At 37.2% G+C, this 16555-nt stretch overlaps 1 protein-coding gene across 1 annotated transcript; it reads right to left on the bottom strand.

Annotated features, from left to right (window-relative positions):
* Window positions 1–7617: 7617 nt before the first annotated feature.
* On the bottom strand, window positions 7618–11987 carry LOC131047983 (pentatricopeptide repeat-containing protein At5g27110-like). Its single transcript, XM_057981793.2, has one exon. The coding sequence runs from the start codon at window positions 11263–11265 to the stop codon at window positions 8395–8397; it is 2871 nt and encodes a 956-aa protein (XP_057837776.2). The 5' UTR covers window positions 11266–11987; the 3' UTR covers window positions 7618–8394.
* Between the last annotated feature and the right edge of the window lie 4568 nt (window positions 11988–16555).

The following is a 16555-nucleotide window of genomic DNA, read 5'->3' as shown; positions in this document are numbered from 1 at the left end:
AGGGCTAGGTGCTAGTTCTTCCTAGCGATGAAGGACCAGTGCCTAGTAAGCATCCCTCCCCATTGCCAGCAGGCTGGTATGTCCCCAGGCCAATCCGCTTAAATGTTGAAATGATGAAGTATGTCTTTGTGCAAGTTGTATTAAATCTGCTTTCATTCCTCATATAACAGTAATGAATATAATTTAACTAGTGGCCTAGATTAATTGCTAAATCGGTTCGATGCCTTAAAAATGTCTTGCCAAATGAACTAAGCACATTTGTAATTTACAAAAGGGTAAAATGAACTTAATCTTCACGCCAGATAGGTAACCTGCAATATCAGGTTTAGTATGCTGCATTAAAATACACTTTAGTGACAGATAGAAGAATAAAAATAATTCATTCATTCTCAGACACAACTAATAAGTAAAGAAAAGGAATGCTAATTAATGATAGTCATGTTTCTGCAACTAGGCACAAATATAATGAATTAATCCCTACAAATTTATATATAATGGATAAATGTTAACCAAGTAATATAATCATGAATCTATGTTTTCTGTATGTATTTGTTATCTTCCTGATATCCTCTGTTTGTTAGTACATTCAAGATAATGAGTGCAAGCCAGGGGTATGCTGGGCCCACCTCAGGTGGCCCTATTAGCCCTAAGAGACGAGATGGGTCTGGATGGGTAGCCCAGCCAACCTGAAAAATCCTCAAAATTTAGAATGGGTTGTGTATGTATTTTTGTGCTACAATAATTATGCCACTGATCTAATATTACTGCTGACATATAAAATAAAATATCCAAATGTTGCAGAAAACCGTAATTTCCTTTTGTGGCCCTAAATCCAACCTTCGGTGGATAGATCAGACTCGAATTATTAGGAAGGCGAGGCAGGTACAACAAAGGTTCATTACACAAGATCGTTGGACATGGCTTCAAAAAAAACTAAAGTGGTATTCCCATCTGCCTAACACCCTCAAAGAAATGGTTGAGTGTTGGCCACTACTATATAAAGAATCTTTCTAGACTGAGTCAACAAATCATCTCCTCTTCTAATGTCCTTTCTCCCAAGATCATTGGACATGGCTTCAAAAAAAACTAAAGTGGTATTCCCCTCTGCCTAACACCCTCAAAGAAATGTTTGAGTGTTGGCCACTACTATATAAAGAATCTTTCTAGATTGAGTCAACAAATCATCTCCTCTTCTAATGTCCTTTCTCCCAAGATCATTGGACATGGCTTCAAAATAAACTAAAGTGGTATTCCCCTCTGCCTGACACCCTCAAAGAAATGTTTGAGTGTTGGCCACTACTATATAAAGAATCTTTCTTTTCTACTGTCTGGCAGATGTCCCCTCCAATTCTTGTCTGGAGTATTTGGTGTGAAATAAATAAAAGGATCTTCAAAGGAGAATTTCAAACTTGGGAGAGAGTAATTGAATGAACTGAAAATTCAATTTTAGAAAATGTAAAAGCATACACTTCAAAAAACAAGAAGATCAATTCCTGTTTCACATCTTGGGATGTTCAAATTCTAAATGAATGGAAACAAATATTATTGCCATTCAAAGGCAGCTTTATGAATAATTGCTCCTCAAAACCAAATAGAACCTTGATCAAATGGAAGCCACCTTCTCAGTTTATCAAGCTTAATTTTGATGGTGCGGCAAAGGGGAATCCAGGGCCTTCGGAAGCTGGTTGTGTATTAAGAAATCAATCAGGCATAGTGGTCTCAACTCTCACTTCAAAACTTCATAATGGTAAATAAAGACAACTTAGCAAAAGCCAAGGCTTTACTTTTGGGTCTCAAACTAGCAATTAGTTCAAACATTACCCCTTTAATCATTGAGGGAGACTCAATATCATTAATACTGTAAGATGCAAGGAAGTGTCAAATTGGTAAACAAAATACGTTTTGCATCAGGCTTGGCATTTTCTTTCCATGCTCACAGAATACAAAATCATTCACTGTTACAGAGAAGCAAACAAAGTAGCGGACAACCTAGCAAACATGGCCAACCAGCTTAGTTCTGGAGAAAACGTCCTTACAAATTTAGAAATCACGGTCATTCCGGAGGCAGCAGAGCCAATTGACAAGGATTCAAAAGATTAATTATTTTCTAATAATATTTTGTTTTGCAGGTTTATTGTCATTTCAAATTCAATTATTTGAAATATCTCCTTTTGCAAGAAGGTTTCGACATGTTTGGATTTAAGAAACATGTTTTTTCCACAATTTCAAGTTCATTATATCTTAGTGTACAAGGCAGCATGTCTGAGATATCAAAGGCCGGTTTAATCTAGTGAAGCCAGCTAATAATCTGTTACTGTATGCCATTTTGTCATCTTAAGGGAGATTGATTTATTATCTCTACTGCTTCAAAAAGATAAAGGACACCAAACAATGAATTTTGGTTCATCTCTTAGGATGTGGAGCATGCGAATTTTGAGCTAATGTAATGTGAATTCATTATTTTTTGTGTCGTTGGCTGTTAAGTACTAGATCTTAGCTTTCATTTTTCCAACATTGGGTTTTAGATTCGCAACTTATTCTCTGTTCTCCCTATCCCTATGGTGTATCGTCCACGGAACTACTGGTTGTCCTTCCAAAGCAAGAAATGGGAATTTCCAGTAACGGCCAAGTTTTTGCATGATCATTGAAGAAAGAAAATTTTCATCATAGATTGTTGCCATGTGGAGAATGCAATTAATTCAACTTTGGGTATGGAGCTTATGGATGCAAACTTCAGGATTTTGTATATTTCCCCGCTGATTTCTATCTTTTTGTCTAATTGTATGACCTGTTGCAAAATTGTGGATTTTTAGTCCTGCTTAGAATTCAATATGTGAGAGAGAAGAATTTTAATGGTAATGACCTGGAGGAAGCTATTCAAAAGTCTGATTTTTTCAAAGGCAAAGCTTGGGTTGTGTTGATGTGTACTTTGTACACGACCAAACCCAGAATAAAATATCCAGAGGTATCTTATCCTCTCTTGAGTAAAGTCTTCGAATGCTGAAGATGTCGCGAAAAGGATCAATCGGGATGACTTCAAGGTTCTTTTTTGTAGGATCTCTACTTGTGGATAAGCACCAGTGGTCGTTGTGTTTGTTGTTTCTTCAAGGGGCCTTATGTACTTTCAGAGAAAGCTTGTCCGTGCTACTTCTTTTTGTAAAGCGGAAAAAATCGAACCCTAGTCGTTCTCCCCTTCCCAACTCCGAGGAGAGAGAAGGGAGAGTCACTAGGGTTGATGGTTTTCACTTAGGGGAGACTTTACATTCAAAAGAGGGGTTGAAACCCACAAGATCCAATCCCACGCAATGCAAGATTGGATTCTAAATGTGTTTCAAGGGTTGTGATAGCAAGGATACCCTCTTTTGTAAAGAATGTAGATAGAAAGATTAAGCTAGGAATACATAGAAAGTGAGAAAGATTTGCTTATAAACTGAGATAGGGATATGATATGAAGCTGCGGACCTGGAATTAGCAGTAAAATGTCGAGACGGCGCTGTCCTGCAAATTTGAGCGAAAGTTGACGGGACGATGGCGCCCGGCGTGCACACGGTCCTCCGAAAAATCCGCGAAACGAAGGGGGATCTGTTCGTCTCTGCACAAGGATTCCAGATCTTCAATTTCAGCCGCGTACCTGCAACCTTGTTGTAAGGATGTTTGTATCCTTATATGCGAAGGTATAGATGTTGTTGTTTGTTGTATGTTGTATGTTGTATGTTGTAATATGTGATCTCCTCTTCAATGGTTGAATCCTTGTCTTGAATGCAACCCCTAGCCTTGAATGGAGAATCTATCACTCACCTGGGTCCAGGTAGGGTTTTACTAGGTTTTCAGGGCCAAGAGAAGGCAAGAAGGAGAGATTTCGCTCTGGACCCTTTGGAAGGGTCAGGAGCAAAAATCTTGTCCTTGATTGGATTTCATCACATCAAAGCTTAAAACTCTCTTTTAATGCAAAAGATGACAACTTTCTCCATCATGTCTCAAAAGTCAACAATTTTGGTCATTCCCTTCTAAAACGCCTCCAGTCATCATCAGGTGCATTCGTTTATCATTCACCATTTTGACCTTCCTTTGATTACTGACTCTGCTCAACTGACTCAGACCGGGAAACAAACATGACTCCGACAAGAAAACCTTCAAACTAGACCTAACCTGACATGAGACCTATTCACCCTGTCCCTTGATCTAACCAACTTGACTTTCTTGAAAGGCATGCTTCACTATGGCAAACTTGAGGTTTCAGGCAGAGGACTAACAACCTCCAAAACAAGACTTAGCTTGAAAGAAACCCTAAAACGAGCTTCCAAAGATTAGCCCTAATCTAGCCAGCCCAGGCAATTCACTCACTCACTCAAAAAACCTAGAAAGCAGAGAGAAAAACAAGTAAAAGGAAAGCAAAACCTAAAGCAAAAAGAGGGGGTCCCCATTCTAATGGGGCGATGTGTGAAATGGTCACATCAGGTTGGTGGGTTGTTCCCACAGAGGTATTTAAAGAAAAAGCAGCAGTATATCTGCAATCTCTGAGGCCATGATGAAGAGTTTCAATTCTCACAACTCCAGCTTCTTTGAAGATTGAATGGCCCATTACAGTAAGATTCGGGGAAGGCAGATTGTTGAGCACTTCAACGAGGTTTTTTATGTTGTGGATTTTGTTTTACACCATGTCAACATCCGACACCAAAGAGGGTGCGTATCTCTCACATCTCTGCCCATGGTCCTGTGGCACAAATAGAAGAAAATCGAGAAAAAAAGGTCTGCATGGAAAGGGAAGAAATTGGGGAAAATGATGTCTGGGCCATAACAAGTTTTTGTTTGGCTTTTTGTTGTCTATTATGTATAATCGAATTCCATACATATTCTCTGTTACGTAATTTTTTGGATCTATTTAGCAGCAGCTTGTTATAGTGTCCTCTTCATCAGTTGTTCATCAGGGTTAGGCCTTGTTTTGGTTACGTATAGTTCTAAATCTGCAGGGCTATGCTCTGTTTTTGTATGGCCTGTTTTGGTCATATCGGTCGTGGTTCTGTGTTCAGCATAAGAACTTTTCAAATGTATACTTTTTATTATCATATTCACATGTTTAGGCTATATGCCTTAAAAAAAAAACATAATTTTTTGGGAAGAGTCTAGATGAAAAACTTTAATTCTTTGTCTCATAAAAATGCATTTGACAGCTTTATGATTATAAGAAAGCATATATTTCTAAGTTATTATATCTTTATAATGAGTGTATTTTAATATTTACAATAGAAGAATGGAATTTGTAATGAAGTATCTCCTATTCTTTTAAAAGCCGGATCAATTTACAACTATCATTAATCATATATCACACTTGAGAAGAAACCCCTCCCATCCATTGACTTAACCCCCTGGCTTAACATCAAATGGCATTGTAATTTCAGTAGATTGAGATGGAACAAGTTAAGACTTTTAATTTGGAAATTCAAAGCAGATGCACAAGCTCAGTTGATTGCTTGGAAAGTTTTGCATGTCAAGGTTCCTGTTGGTGATCAACTCTCCATTTCACTCTCTCCTACTTGCTCCTTTTGTGCTAAAAAAGAGACCATTAAGCATGCTTTCTGGTACTGCACCCATGTTCAAAACCTTTGGAACTTTCTGTTCTCCGCTCTTCCTGTGCCCTTCCCTTAGGCTTGGTCTTGGAGAATGGCAATTCTTGGACTCTCCCCTTATCACAATGCTATAACTCAAACATTCAGATACATCATCCTTAAACGTATATGGATATTCCGTTATGTGGCTGCTTTCTCACATACTTTCCACTCACAAATTGAATTCTGGATCCTTTGTGTAAATTTCACACCCCAGATCCTGGTCCTTCTGTCATACCAAGCGAATCCGGAGTTCAAAAAGATCTTAAATGACCTGCAGACTCGGCTCAGCTCTTTTGAGGCAAAGAATAAAGTGCTTTACTTTCAATCTACCAAAAATGATGATCAAACATGAGAGTATTGTTTGTTTTCTTGTCTGGCTCGTTATGCACTTGCCTTGAGCCAACAAAATTATGATTTTTGAACAGTGGAAAGTGCTGGTTGTTTTATAGCTTTTTCATTTACAACAGCAAAGTGTAGAAGTGAAGGCAACTGTGCAATACTAAATCATGGAATGCCCGGATGGTCACTTTCAGCAAAGAAGATAGGTTGACTTCTATGTAACAATGCTCATTCAAGATTAATTGCCGAAGTGTTTATGTTGATGTATTTGCTTATGGACAGCTGCATCTGTTGATGCGTTTGCTACTCTACAGCTGAATATGATGGTGTATTTGCTGATTAGCTATATATGTTGATGTATTTGCTTATGAACAGCTGATTCTGTTAATGCATTTGCTACTCACAGCTGTGTATATGATGTTGTATTTGCTGACCAGCTTGGCCAAGTTACCGATTCGGGTACGGATTCGACAATTTTTTTTTCTTCTTGGGTACGGGTACGTCCATACACACACATATATATGTTCAAACATCAAAATTGTATATATGTTTTGATGCATGAAATGCATCAAAAAGGGCGAAATTAGGGTTTAGATGTTAAAAAAATATTAAAAAAGATGTTTTTTGTGTTTTTATGACCCGTGGGCTCTGTTTTTGGGAACCCACGGGCCTTGGTTCTCCTGGGTCCACCCGGGTTCTCCCTGGGTTCCTTCCGGGTCCTGCCCAGGTGGCTGGGTTCTCTGTGGGTCCTGCACAGGACCCACAGAGAACCCAGCCACCTAGGCAGGACCCGGGCAGGACCCATAGAGAACCCAGCCACTTGAGCAGGGCCCGGGAGGAACCCACGGAAAACCTGGGGAAAACCAGGACCGGGCAAGAACCAGGACCCAGATCCAGACCATTTTGCCAAGAACCAGTATCTTAGTCTAATGGTGTGTGTTTGCAAAATTTTCTTCCTTTTTTCAAAACAAAAAAATAATTATTATAGTGGGGAGCATTGGAATGGAAGCAGCTCCTTTGTCATTAATAATAACAATATATATATAATTATTCAATATATTACATTACAAAAGTGGGCAATATAGTAGTTATTCTTGAAATCATGGGATATTTGTGTCACCATAAACAAAATTTATTATTAAGAGAATCTACAAAATCTGAGGCTACAAGATTGGTCAAATATTTAGGTTATAAAAAATGCTAATGTTGCAAGTATGTGGAAATGTCTACTAGCGAATTACATTGTATAGCACAAAATTGTAATCCACATAAGGATTAACAAAGCTTAATTAAAATTGTTTTAAGAAGATTAAAATGGTATAGTAGAATATGCATCTTTTCCTCGACTCTTAATTAGAAGAGTATTTGGGACAAATCTATAACATAACCCATATATTGGCTAATTTTTTTCACTTCAACATCAATATAGAAACCTTATTATGCAAGTTTTTCAAGTGCCATGCACATCTGCTCATTATAACATAAATACAGTTGTGAATTATTTTACTTAATATAAAAATGGTAAAGTTGTATCTATGTTATAATTAGCAGATGTTAGTAAATTAAAAAAATTAGTGAATTCGTAAATCTTATCTCATCAGGCAAGGGGATGGGAATAAATGAAACAAATCTAGATACATTTATATAAAATTGCACACTCAATCTGTAATGTGTAATTTAATTTCAAATGGTCAAGTTGACATAGGCAACTGATAATACAATCAATCCAAAGAGAAGAACTATACAAAATGGCAACGGTAATTGTGACCCCTCTACTATACAAAATGACAAGGGTAATTGTGAGCTTCCTTGCCCATTTCCTGCTTGTCAAGTATCTTTGGTGTTCTTGATGTTTTGTTTTTCCCCATTCTCCATCGCCTCCTCCTCCTATAGCTTTTCAATTTATAAATATGCAAATTTAATGAAAACAATTCAACGAAACATCCATATTATCATAAAACAGGTCTTTCGTAGATCTCTCAACAGCACATATAAGCAGTCATCTGCATCACTCTCAGCCAAATGCACAAAACAAAACAAAAATAACTTTTAAAAACTTGCTCCTTCATTATTACTGCAGGTTTAACATGGTGCACGTTATTATAATGAAAGCCTATTTTTCAGATTGCATCATTTAGCATCACCAACAGTCGCTGCATAAACGTTGTCCCTGTTTAAAACGATGGGAACGGTTCGCATCACAACAGTTTCATCTCCAACCATCTTGGAGATAAATTTGGTAGCAGTGTGGCAATCAGTAAATAGTTGTTCCAGGAGGCACTTTTAACAAACAAAATGCAATTGCCAATTTTTCACTGTGGTGGCAGAGAAATAGTTCTTTTTCCTCCTTTTTCATATCATGGTGTAAAAGTCTAGAATCTGGAAAATACCCCGCTCCCTTCATTTCCCAAGGCATATTCTCCAAGTTTACACTGATCTCCTGTGTCTATAGATGTGATCTGTCTCCTACACAAAAAGCATGTACTACTTTATGGCTTTCAATCCAACTACATCCAGGGATCTTTTTAATTCCTCTATCTTTCATCAATCTCCTTATCATTTGAATCTCATCCCTTCTGCCCACTTCTGCATAGATGTTTGAGAGAAGAACATAAGTTGCAACATTTTTAGAATCCAAATCAAAAAGCAGCATCGCTGTAAATATTCCTAAGCCTAAATTCATATGTTCTCTACAGGCACCAAGAAAACACATCCACACAACGACCACAGGTTTAATTGGCATCTTAATGATAAAGTTTAGGGTGTCCTCAAGATAGCCAGCACGGGCAAGAAGGTCAACCATGCACACATAATGATCAATTGTAGGTGTAATATAGTAAGTGTTACTCATGTGATTGAAGTATGTACAGCCTTCATCCACTAAACCTGCATGGCTGCATGCACGTAAAACACAAGCAAAGCTTACAATGTCAGGACATGTTCCAGAGTGTTTCATTAATTCAAAGATTTTGAAAGCATCCTTGAAAAATCCATTTTGAGCATATCCTGCAATCATTGCATTCCATGAGATGGCATCTCTTTGAGGCATTCTGTTAAACAGTTTGCATGCCTTTTCTATGCTTCCACATTTTGCATACATGTCTACCAGAGCATTTCCAACTATAATATCTGAATAAAATCCCCCAACCATTATGCTTTGATGGATATCCATACCCTGCTCCAAAGCTCCCATTTTGGCACAGGCAGGGAGGATGCTGGCGAATGTTGTGGAATTTGGCTTTATGCCTGCCAATTGCATTTGCTTGAAAGTTTCTAAAGCCTTTTCAACTAATCCATTTTGTACATATCCTGCAATCATTGCAGTCCATGAAACCACATTTCTTTGAGGCATTCTGTCAAACAATTCAAATGCCTTGTCTATGCTTCCACATTTTGCATACATGTCAACCAGGGCAGTTGCAACTACAACATCTGACAAAAAGTTTCGATCCTTTATGTTTTGATGGATGTACATGCCCTGTTCCAAAGCTCCCATTTTGGCACAGGCATGGAAGATGCTGGCAAAGGTTGTAGAATTTGGCTTTACACCTGCCAATTGCATTTGCTTGAAAGTTTCTAAAGCCATTTCAACAAATCCATGTTGTACATATGCTTCAATCATGGCATTCCATGAGACCACATTTCTTTGAGGCATTTTGTCAAATAGGTCATGTGCTTTGTCTATGCTTCCACACTTTGCATACATGTCAACGAGGGCAGTGGCAACTACAACATCTGACAAAATTCCTCTATCCTTTATGCTTTGATGGATGTCCATACCCTGTTCCAAAGCTCCCATTTTGGCACAGGCAAGGAGGATGCTGGCAAAGGTTGTAGAATTTGGCTTTACACCTTCCAATTGCATTTGCTTGAAAGTTTCTAAAGCCTTTTCAACAAATCCAGTTTGAGTATATCCTGCAATCATGGCATTCCATGAGATCACACTTCTTTGAGGCATTCTGTCAAACACTTCGCATGCTTTGTCGATGCTTCCACATTTTGCATACATGTGTACCAAGGCAGTTGCAACTGCAACATCTGACAATATTTCTCTATCCTTAATGCTTTGATGGATGTCCATTCCCTGTTCCAAAGCTCCCATTTCAGCACACGCAGGAAGGATGCTGGCAAAGGTTGTGGAATTTGACTTCACACCTGCCAATTGCATTTGCTTGAAAGTTTCTAAAGCCTTTTCAACAAATCCATTCTGTGTGTATCCTGCAATCATGGCATTCCATGTGACTACATTTCTTTGAGGCATTCTGTGAAACAGTTCATGTGCCTTGTCAATGCTTCCACATTTTGCATACATGTCTACCAAGGCGGTTGCAACTACAACATTTGACAATATTTCTCTTTCTTTTATGCTTTGATGGATGTCCATACCCTGTTCTAGAGCTCCCATTTTCGCACAGGTAGAGAGGATGCTGGCAAAGGTTGTGGAATTTGGTTTTACACCTGCCATTGGCATTTTCTTGAAAGTTTCTAGAGCCTTTTCACCAAACCCATTTTGTGCATATCCTGCAATCATGACATTCCATGAAACAACATTTCTTTGAGGCATTTTGTCAAACAGTTCACATGCCTTATCCATGTTTCCGCATTTTGCGTACATGTCTATCAGAGCAGTTGCAACTACAACATCTGATAAAATTCTTCTATCATTTATGCTTTGATGGATGTCCATGCCCTGTTCCAAAGCTCCCATTTTGGCACAAGCAGGGAGGATGCTGGCAAAAGTAGTGGAAGTTGGCTTTATACCTGCCAATTGCATTTGCATGAAAGTCTCTAAAGCTTTTTCAGCAAATCCATTATGTGCATATCCTGAAATCATTGCAGTCCATGAGAACACATCTCTTTCAGGCATCCTATCAAACAGTTGACGGGCCTTGTCTATGCTTCCAAACTTTGCATACATGTCTACCAGAGCATTTCCAATTACAATATCTGATAAAAATCCCCCTTCCATTATGCTTTGATGGATGTTCATACCCTGTTCCACTATTCCCATTTTGGCACAGGCCGGGACTACGCTGGCAAATGTGAACTGATCGGGTTGAATGCCTGTTTGTTGCATTTGGTGAAACAGTGAGACTGCCTCGTGAGGAAACCCATGTCTTCTGCTCGCCGCAATAATTGTATTCCATGAGACGCTGTTTTGTTCTTCCATGCGATCAAAGACTTTTCGAGCATCCTCCAAACTTCGGCACTTAAAATACATATAAATGAGCTTATTATGAAAATCTGTGCGTGTAGTGAATGCAAATCGCCTGTGAGCAATGAAAGAGTGGAATTCTTTTCCCTTGGGAAAGCACATTCTTGAGAATGCAGGTCTGCAGTAATTGAAAATATGTAAAGTAGTCTTCCGGGGTATTGTGTGTGTAAAGCATAAGTTGCAGCGCCTTCTTCAGCATAACGCTGTGAGATTGAAATGAGTAGGGGATGGCAATGGCATTTCATGTTTGTGGAAAAAGTGCAGTGTTATTCACTCTACCACAGTGACATCGCCTCGTTAATTAAATTTTGTTTTACATTCCATCTATATCAGGCTGCCTGTTTTTGGGTTTACAGAGTGTTTAGAGTGATGGAACTCTCGGTATAGAAACACACTTATTTGCAGATTCACGAATATTTAGCTGAAGTTATGTGATCTGCACTCTTGGATAACAGAAAACTAGAAAGAACGTATGGAAGAAGAATTTGCATCTAACCTTGTGCACAGTTTGATTCTATTGCGGCGACCCCAACCCCCTCCTCTATGATAGTACACTTTCTCAGCGGAGAAAGAAAGAAAGAATGAATGAATGAATTTTAACGTCTACGAGGTCAAGAATAGTTTATGGGACAACCTTTCCAATCTGAACCAATTTCTGAAGAGCAGATCTCCGCCTATGCAAGTCGATGATGAGTGCGCCCAGCTTCTCTATATGTTCCTTGCTGAATAAATTATACCATGTGTTATCAGCGAAGATATTGATAAACTTATCCATGTTGTCTTTAAGTGCTTCACATTCCAACATAAAATGTTTTTCAGTTTCCATCCTCCCGGTATTGCAAAACAGGCAAACTCTTTCTTCCCAAGTCTCTTTTGGTCTTTTCCATTGCCCGGTCTCACATCGAAGTTGGTGAGAGTTGGTTCTAAGCTGAGCAATGAGAATTTTAGAGGATATATTAGCCCCTATATAGACTTTTTGGAGATGATCATAAGTGGGGTTGAACTCGTTGATATAGTAATGTTTCTTTCTACCTAACCCAATACCCCAGATTTTTTTGTAGAACTTATCCATAACGAATACCTTTAACTCCTTGCTGTTTGTGGGACATGCACTCAAATAGATTTTCCATTTTTTCAACCATTTAATGTTTTGCTGCATCCATGACTTCTTCCTTTTGCACAATACATCATTGACAACAACCTTAGGCCATCTATCTCCTCCTAATTGTTTGGTTCTTTTTAAATAGCTAATGAGACACACCATAGCAATTGCTTCAATAGGGGTAGCTCCCACTTCACTTAACATGATATCATATGGAACTGTACTTTTAATTTTGAACTTGCTTGTGATTAAACGTTTTTGAATTCTCTGTATTTGCTTCCATTGAGAGACCGAGGTACTATTGGCCCAAATTTCACATCCATAAAGAACAACTCGCAACACCAAAAGCCCAAAAAGAGTTTGAATGGTGCTCCAGTCCCATAGCTCTGCCTCCCTACACTTATTTTGAAGAGCATACAATGCTTTCCAACCTCCTAAAGTTCTTTTCCGCTTGCAACCTTCCCAACTAAGATTTTTATTAAAATCAATCCCAAGGTATTTGTAATCTGTAACTTCTTCAAGAGTGCTGCCTTCAAAGTAAAATTTATGCTACTTTTGTTTCCTTTTATTTGAAAAAACCATGACTTTCGTTTTGTCGATGTTAACTTGCATTCCCACCGTATTACAAAAGCGCTCAAGGGCAAATAAATGCTCTTGCAACCCAAGGGCAGATTTGACAACCAAAATGAGGTCATCCACATAAAGAAGCAACCTTATAACAAATTCACCCAGTTGAATACTTTCGCCATTTTGCATGTTTAACCATTCTTCAAGCTTGTCAATGAATAAGCCAAACAAAGTAGGAGAAAGAGGACACCCTTGTTTGACCCCAATATCACTTCTAAAACTGTTTGAAATGCCATCTGAAGTTCTAATTTTCACTTTAACCTCTTCATAAAGCCTATGAACAACAACTCTAAGATGAATCAGAAGACCAAGTTCTTCCATCCTATTCCAAAGCTTATCTCTAGGGACCGTGTCAAAAGCCTTCTTGAAATCAACAAAGCAACAAAATACTTCTTCCTTCTTCTCCCAAGCTTTTTCAATGATGTGTCTCAAAGTAATACCATGGTCAACTGTGGAATGCTTAGGTCTGAAACCAACTTGACCCTTTGCACATTTATGATTTTCTTCCGCCCATTTGCTGATTCTATTTTCTATCATGCTACCAAAGAGTTTAGCAAACAAATGATTGATCATTATGGTCCTATAGTTGGAAGGGTTATTAACATCGCCGCTTTTGAAAAGAGGTATAGCAAGACTTGTTGTCCAATCTTTAGGAAACCCATGAGGATGATATTATTGAATATTTTTGTAATATGAGGAGCAAGGACATACATGGCCCACTTGAGATATTCTGCTTGAAGCTCATCTAAATCTTTAGCTTTACCAACACTCAACTTCTTAATACCCAATTGAATCTCTTGCACAATGAAAAGATTTATGGAAATGCTGACCAAGGGTGAGGATGCCACCTCCATATCATGCTCATAAAGCGGCCTTGCATAATCAAACCATTGTGTAGACGTGATATTATTTTCAATCTGCTTCTTTCTTGGTTGAAGCTCTTTCCAAAAAAGTTTGGGATTATTTTTGCCAAGAAAAATTAGCTCCTCTCCCTATGATCATAAAATCAACTTTCTTTTTCTTTAAAATCTGCTTGTAAACTTTGATGTCCATCTTTTTTTTATTTGACTCTCTTAAACTCCTTGTAGCCATTTTGCATTCCTCATCAAACCATGCATTCATCGGGAAACAATTTGTCTCAGATTTTTTGTTTTTTGTTCTTTTGCACTTTGAGAGAGCCACATGTATCAGATTAGTTAACATATGACTGTTAAGACCATGACAAGTAGTTTTTTCCACCTTAAGAAGCTTCTCCAAAGAAGCCTTGAAGATACTAGCATTTTCTTGTGTCAAAGAATTTTGCCTTGATAACAAAGAGATGGTGTTTGAAAATGGTCCCTAGATTTTTCAAGGTGATTTCTTATGCATGAAACCCTTGATCCTTTCTTTTGAATGAGACCTTATCCTCATATTTCTGTAATTAGCTGCAACATAAGCTTCTCAAGTGAACTTGCAAGTAAAAAAAAATACTTAAATATTTGTTTCACACCGTAAAATCAATTTTAATTTGCCTAAATACATGTTAAAGTAATGGTGTTACTACCAAGATAAAAAACAAAATTTCTAGAAGATCAATTTAATCTATGTACATTAAAATGAGGAATAGAAACGAGAAGAAAAAGGAAGAGAGGGAAGAAAACCTATATCCAGTTATAGTCTTCCAAATACCTATAGATTAGAACAAGAAAAATGGTTGGGACAACTTGGGAGCTTGCCAAGAATATCAAGCCCCTAGTTTGGCCTTCCAACCTCATTGGGCAATCAAATGGAAAATAAGGAAATGTATATTCATGCTTAACCTAAGTGCATCTAGGATTAAACATATCAAATTGAAATGAATCTATAAATATCAAATCTATGTCTACTAGGATTTATAAAGTAATATATGTGTTAGGAGAAAGGAGGTGATAACTTCATAATGCGAAACAAAAACAAAGAATGTGAGATAGTAAATAAAGTAGAAAGAAATAAAAATATACCAATTTTCACATTAATAATAGAAGATGCTTACATAACCAATGAGGTGTAGTAGGATGTTGGAATGATGCAACATGTTGTAGTGAGCCCAACTATTATTTTTGTTGTAGATGAGAACTCAAGTTTTACATTCCCTTTACCAATATTTTATATAGCTTATTATTAACCATGATACTTTGGTGGTAATTTATTATTCTTTGTTTAGGGATGTTTTATTATATGGTAGTAATCTCAACAAGACTCTATCTCCAACTTTAAAAATTAATTCATTATGATGTTGGTAAACCTATTGTTTTGTTCTATTTTGTGGCATGGTCAAATTCTCCTTGAGTCCTATAAGTACCTATTATTGGTTATTAATGTGGTCCTCCACAATGGATGTGATGGAAGGAGTATGTATCAATACAATACTAGAAACAGGGATTTTTTTGAATAAGTACGGAATGAAGTATTATACCACCATCCTACTAATACTAACTAATTCACCCATTGATACTAATAATAATCTTTGTTTGTTTATCTGATTCAGATGATAATAAATACAAACCAATAAGTACCCATCAAGAGAATAAATTTGTCAAAAATTACTAGTAAAGATAGGATCACAATCACTGACAATAATAATTGGGCTACCATGTAACTTCTATATATTCTCCATAAATTCTTTCATCACTACACTTGTAAAAGGGTGGGGTAATGCAATAAAATGGCATATTTGATGAGATGATCCATTACTGACATGATGAAATTCAAAAGGCTCCCTATGATTAAATCCATGAATACCTACTCCCACTATTGGCTAGGGGTAACTAAGGGTTATAAAATATTGGGTGCCTTAATTGTCTCTCCTTTATTACCTTGATATACCAAATATTCTACCATAAATTTTTGAACATCATCTTTAATCCATTCCCAAAATAAATCTTGCTTTATTCAATGATATGTCTTTAAGAATCTTGTTTTTAAGGATTGAATTATTGTATACAATCTCTCTTTATACCGCAAAGAATCTCCCTTCCAAAAAATCTTATCTAAATTACTAAGATTACTTTGTATTCGTTGAATGAGATTTTGGTAGAGATATCATTCTACCACTCTTCTTTGGCTTTCTTCAACTTAATTCACTTATAACATTGAAATGACACACAATAGTGTCTCATCCCTCTTATCATTCCTATATAGTGCATCAACAACTACATTGTCCTTTCTTTTTCTATAGATGATCTCAAAGCTATATCCCAATATCTTAGTGACCCCTTTTCATTGCCTTTTAGAGGATAACCTTTTCTCTAAAAAATATTTTAGGCTATCATGATCTAACTTAATCTTAAAGTGTGTGCTCATTAGATATGGACTCCACCATTTTATTATATAAATAATAGCTAGAATTTGGCCAACCTTCTTACATGAACACTAATCCTAAACCATTTCCCAAAGCATCGCATTCTACGATAAAATCCTTGCTAAAATTCATAATGACTAGAATTAGAGTGGTACATATAGCCTCCTTGATCAATATTTTAAATCATATATTAATTGAATCATTCCATTTAAAATCACCCTTCTTCAATAGAGCTAAACAATCATAGTTATTCATAGATCTTTTGTAATATCTAGTGAGTCTTAAGAAACCCCTTAAGTTATTGATGGTTTTATAAGTAGCCTACTCTATCATAGATTTGGATT

Source organism: Cryptomeria japonica, chromosome 10 (assembly GCF_030272615.1).
Source record: "Cryptomeria japonica chromosome 10, Sugi_1.0, whole genome shotgun sequence".
NCBI lineage: Eukaryota > Viridiplantae > Streptophyta > Pinopsida > Cupressales > Cupressaceae > Cryptomeria > Cryptomeria japonica.
This window is presented reverse-complemented; position numbering and strand designations above follow the sequence as displayed.

Excerpts from the sequence above, each read along its gene's own strand:
- LOC131047983 (XM_057981793.2), bottom strand. The coding sequence starts at position 11,265 with ATGTGCTTTCCCAAGGGAAAAGAATTCCACTCTTTCATTGCTCACAGG.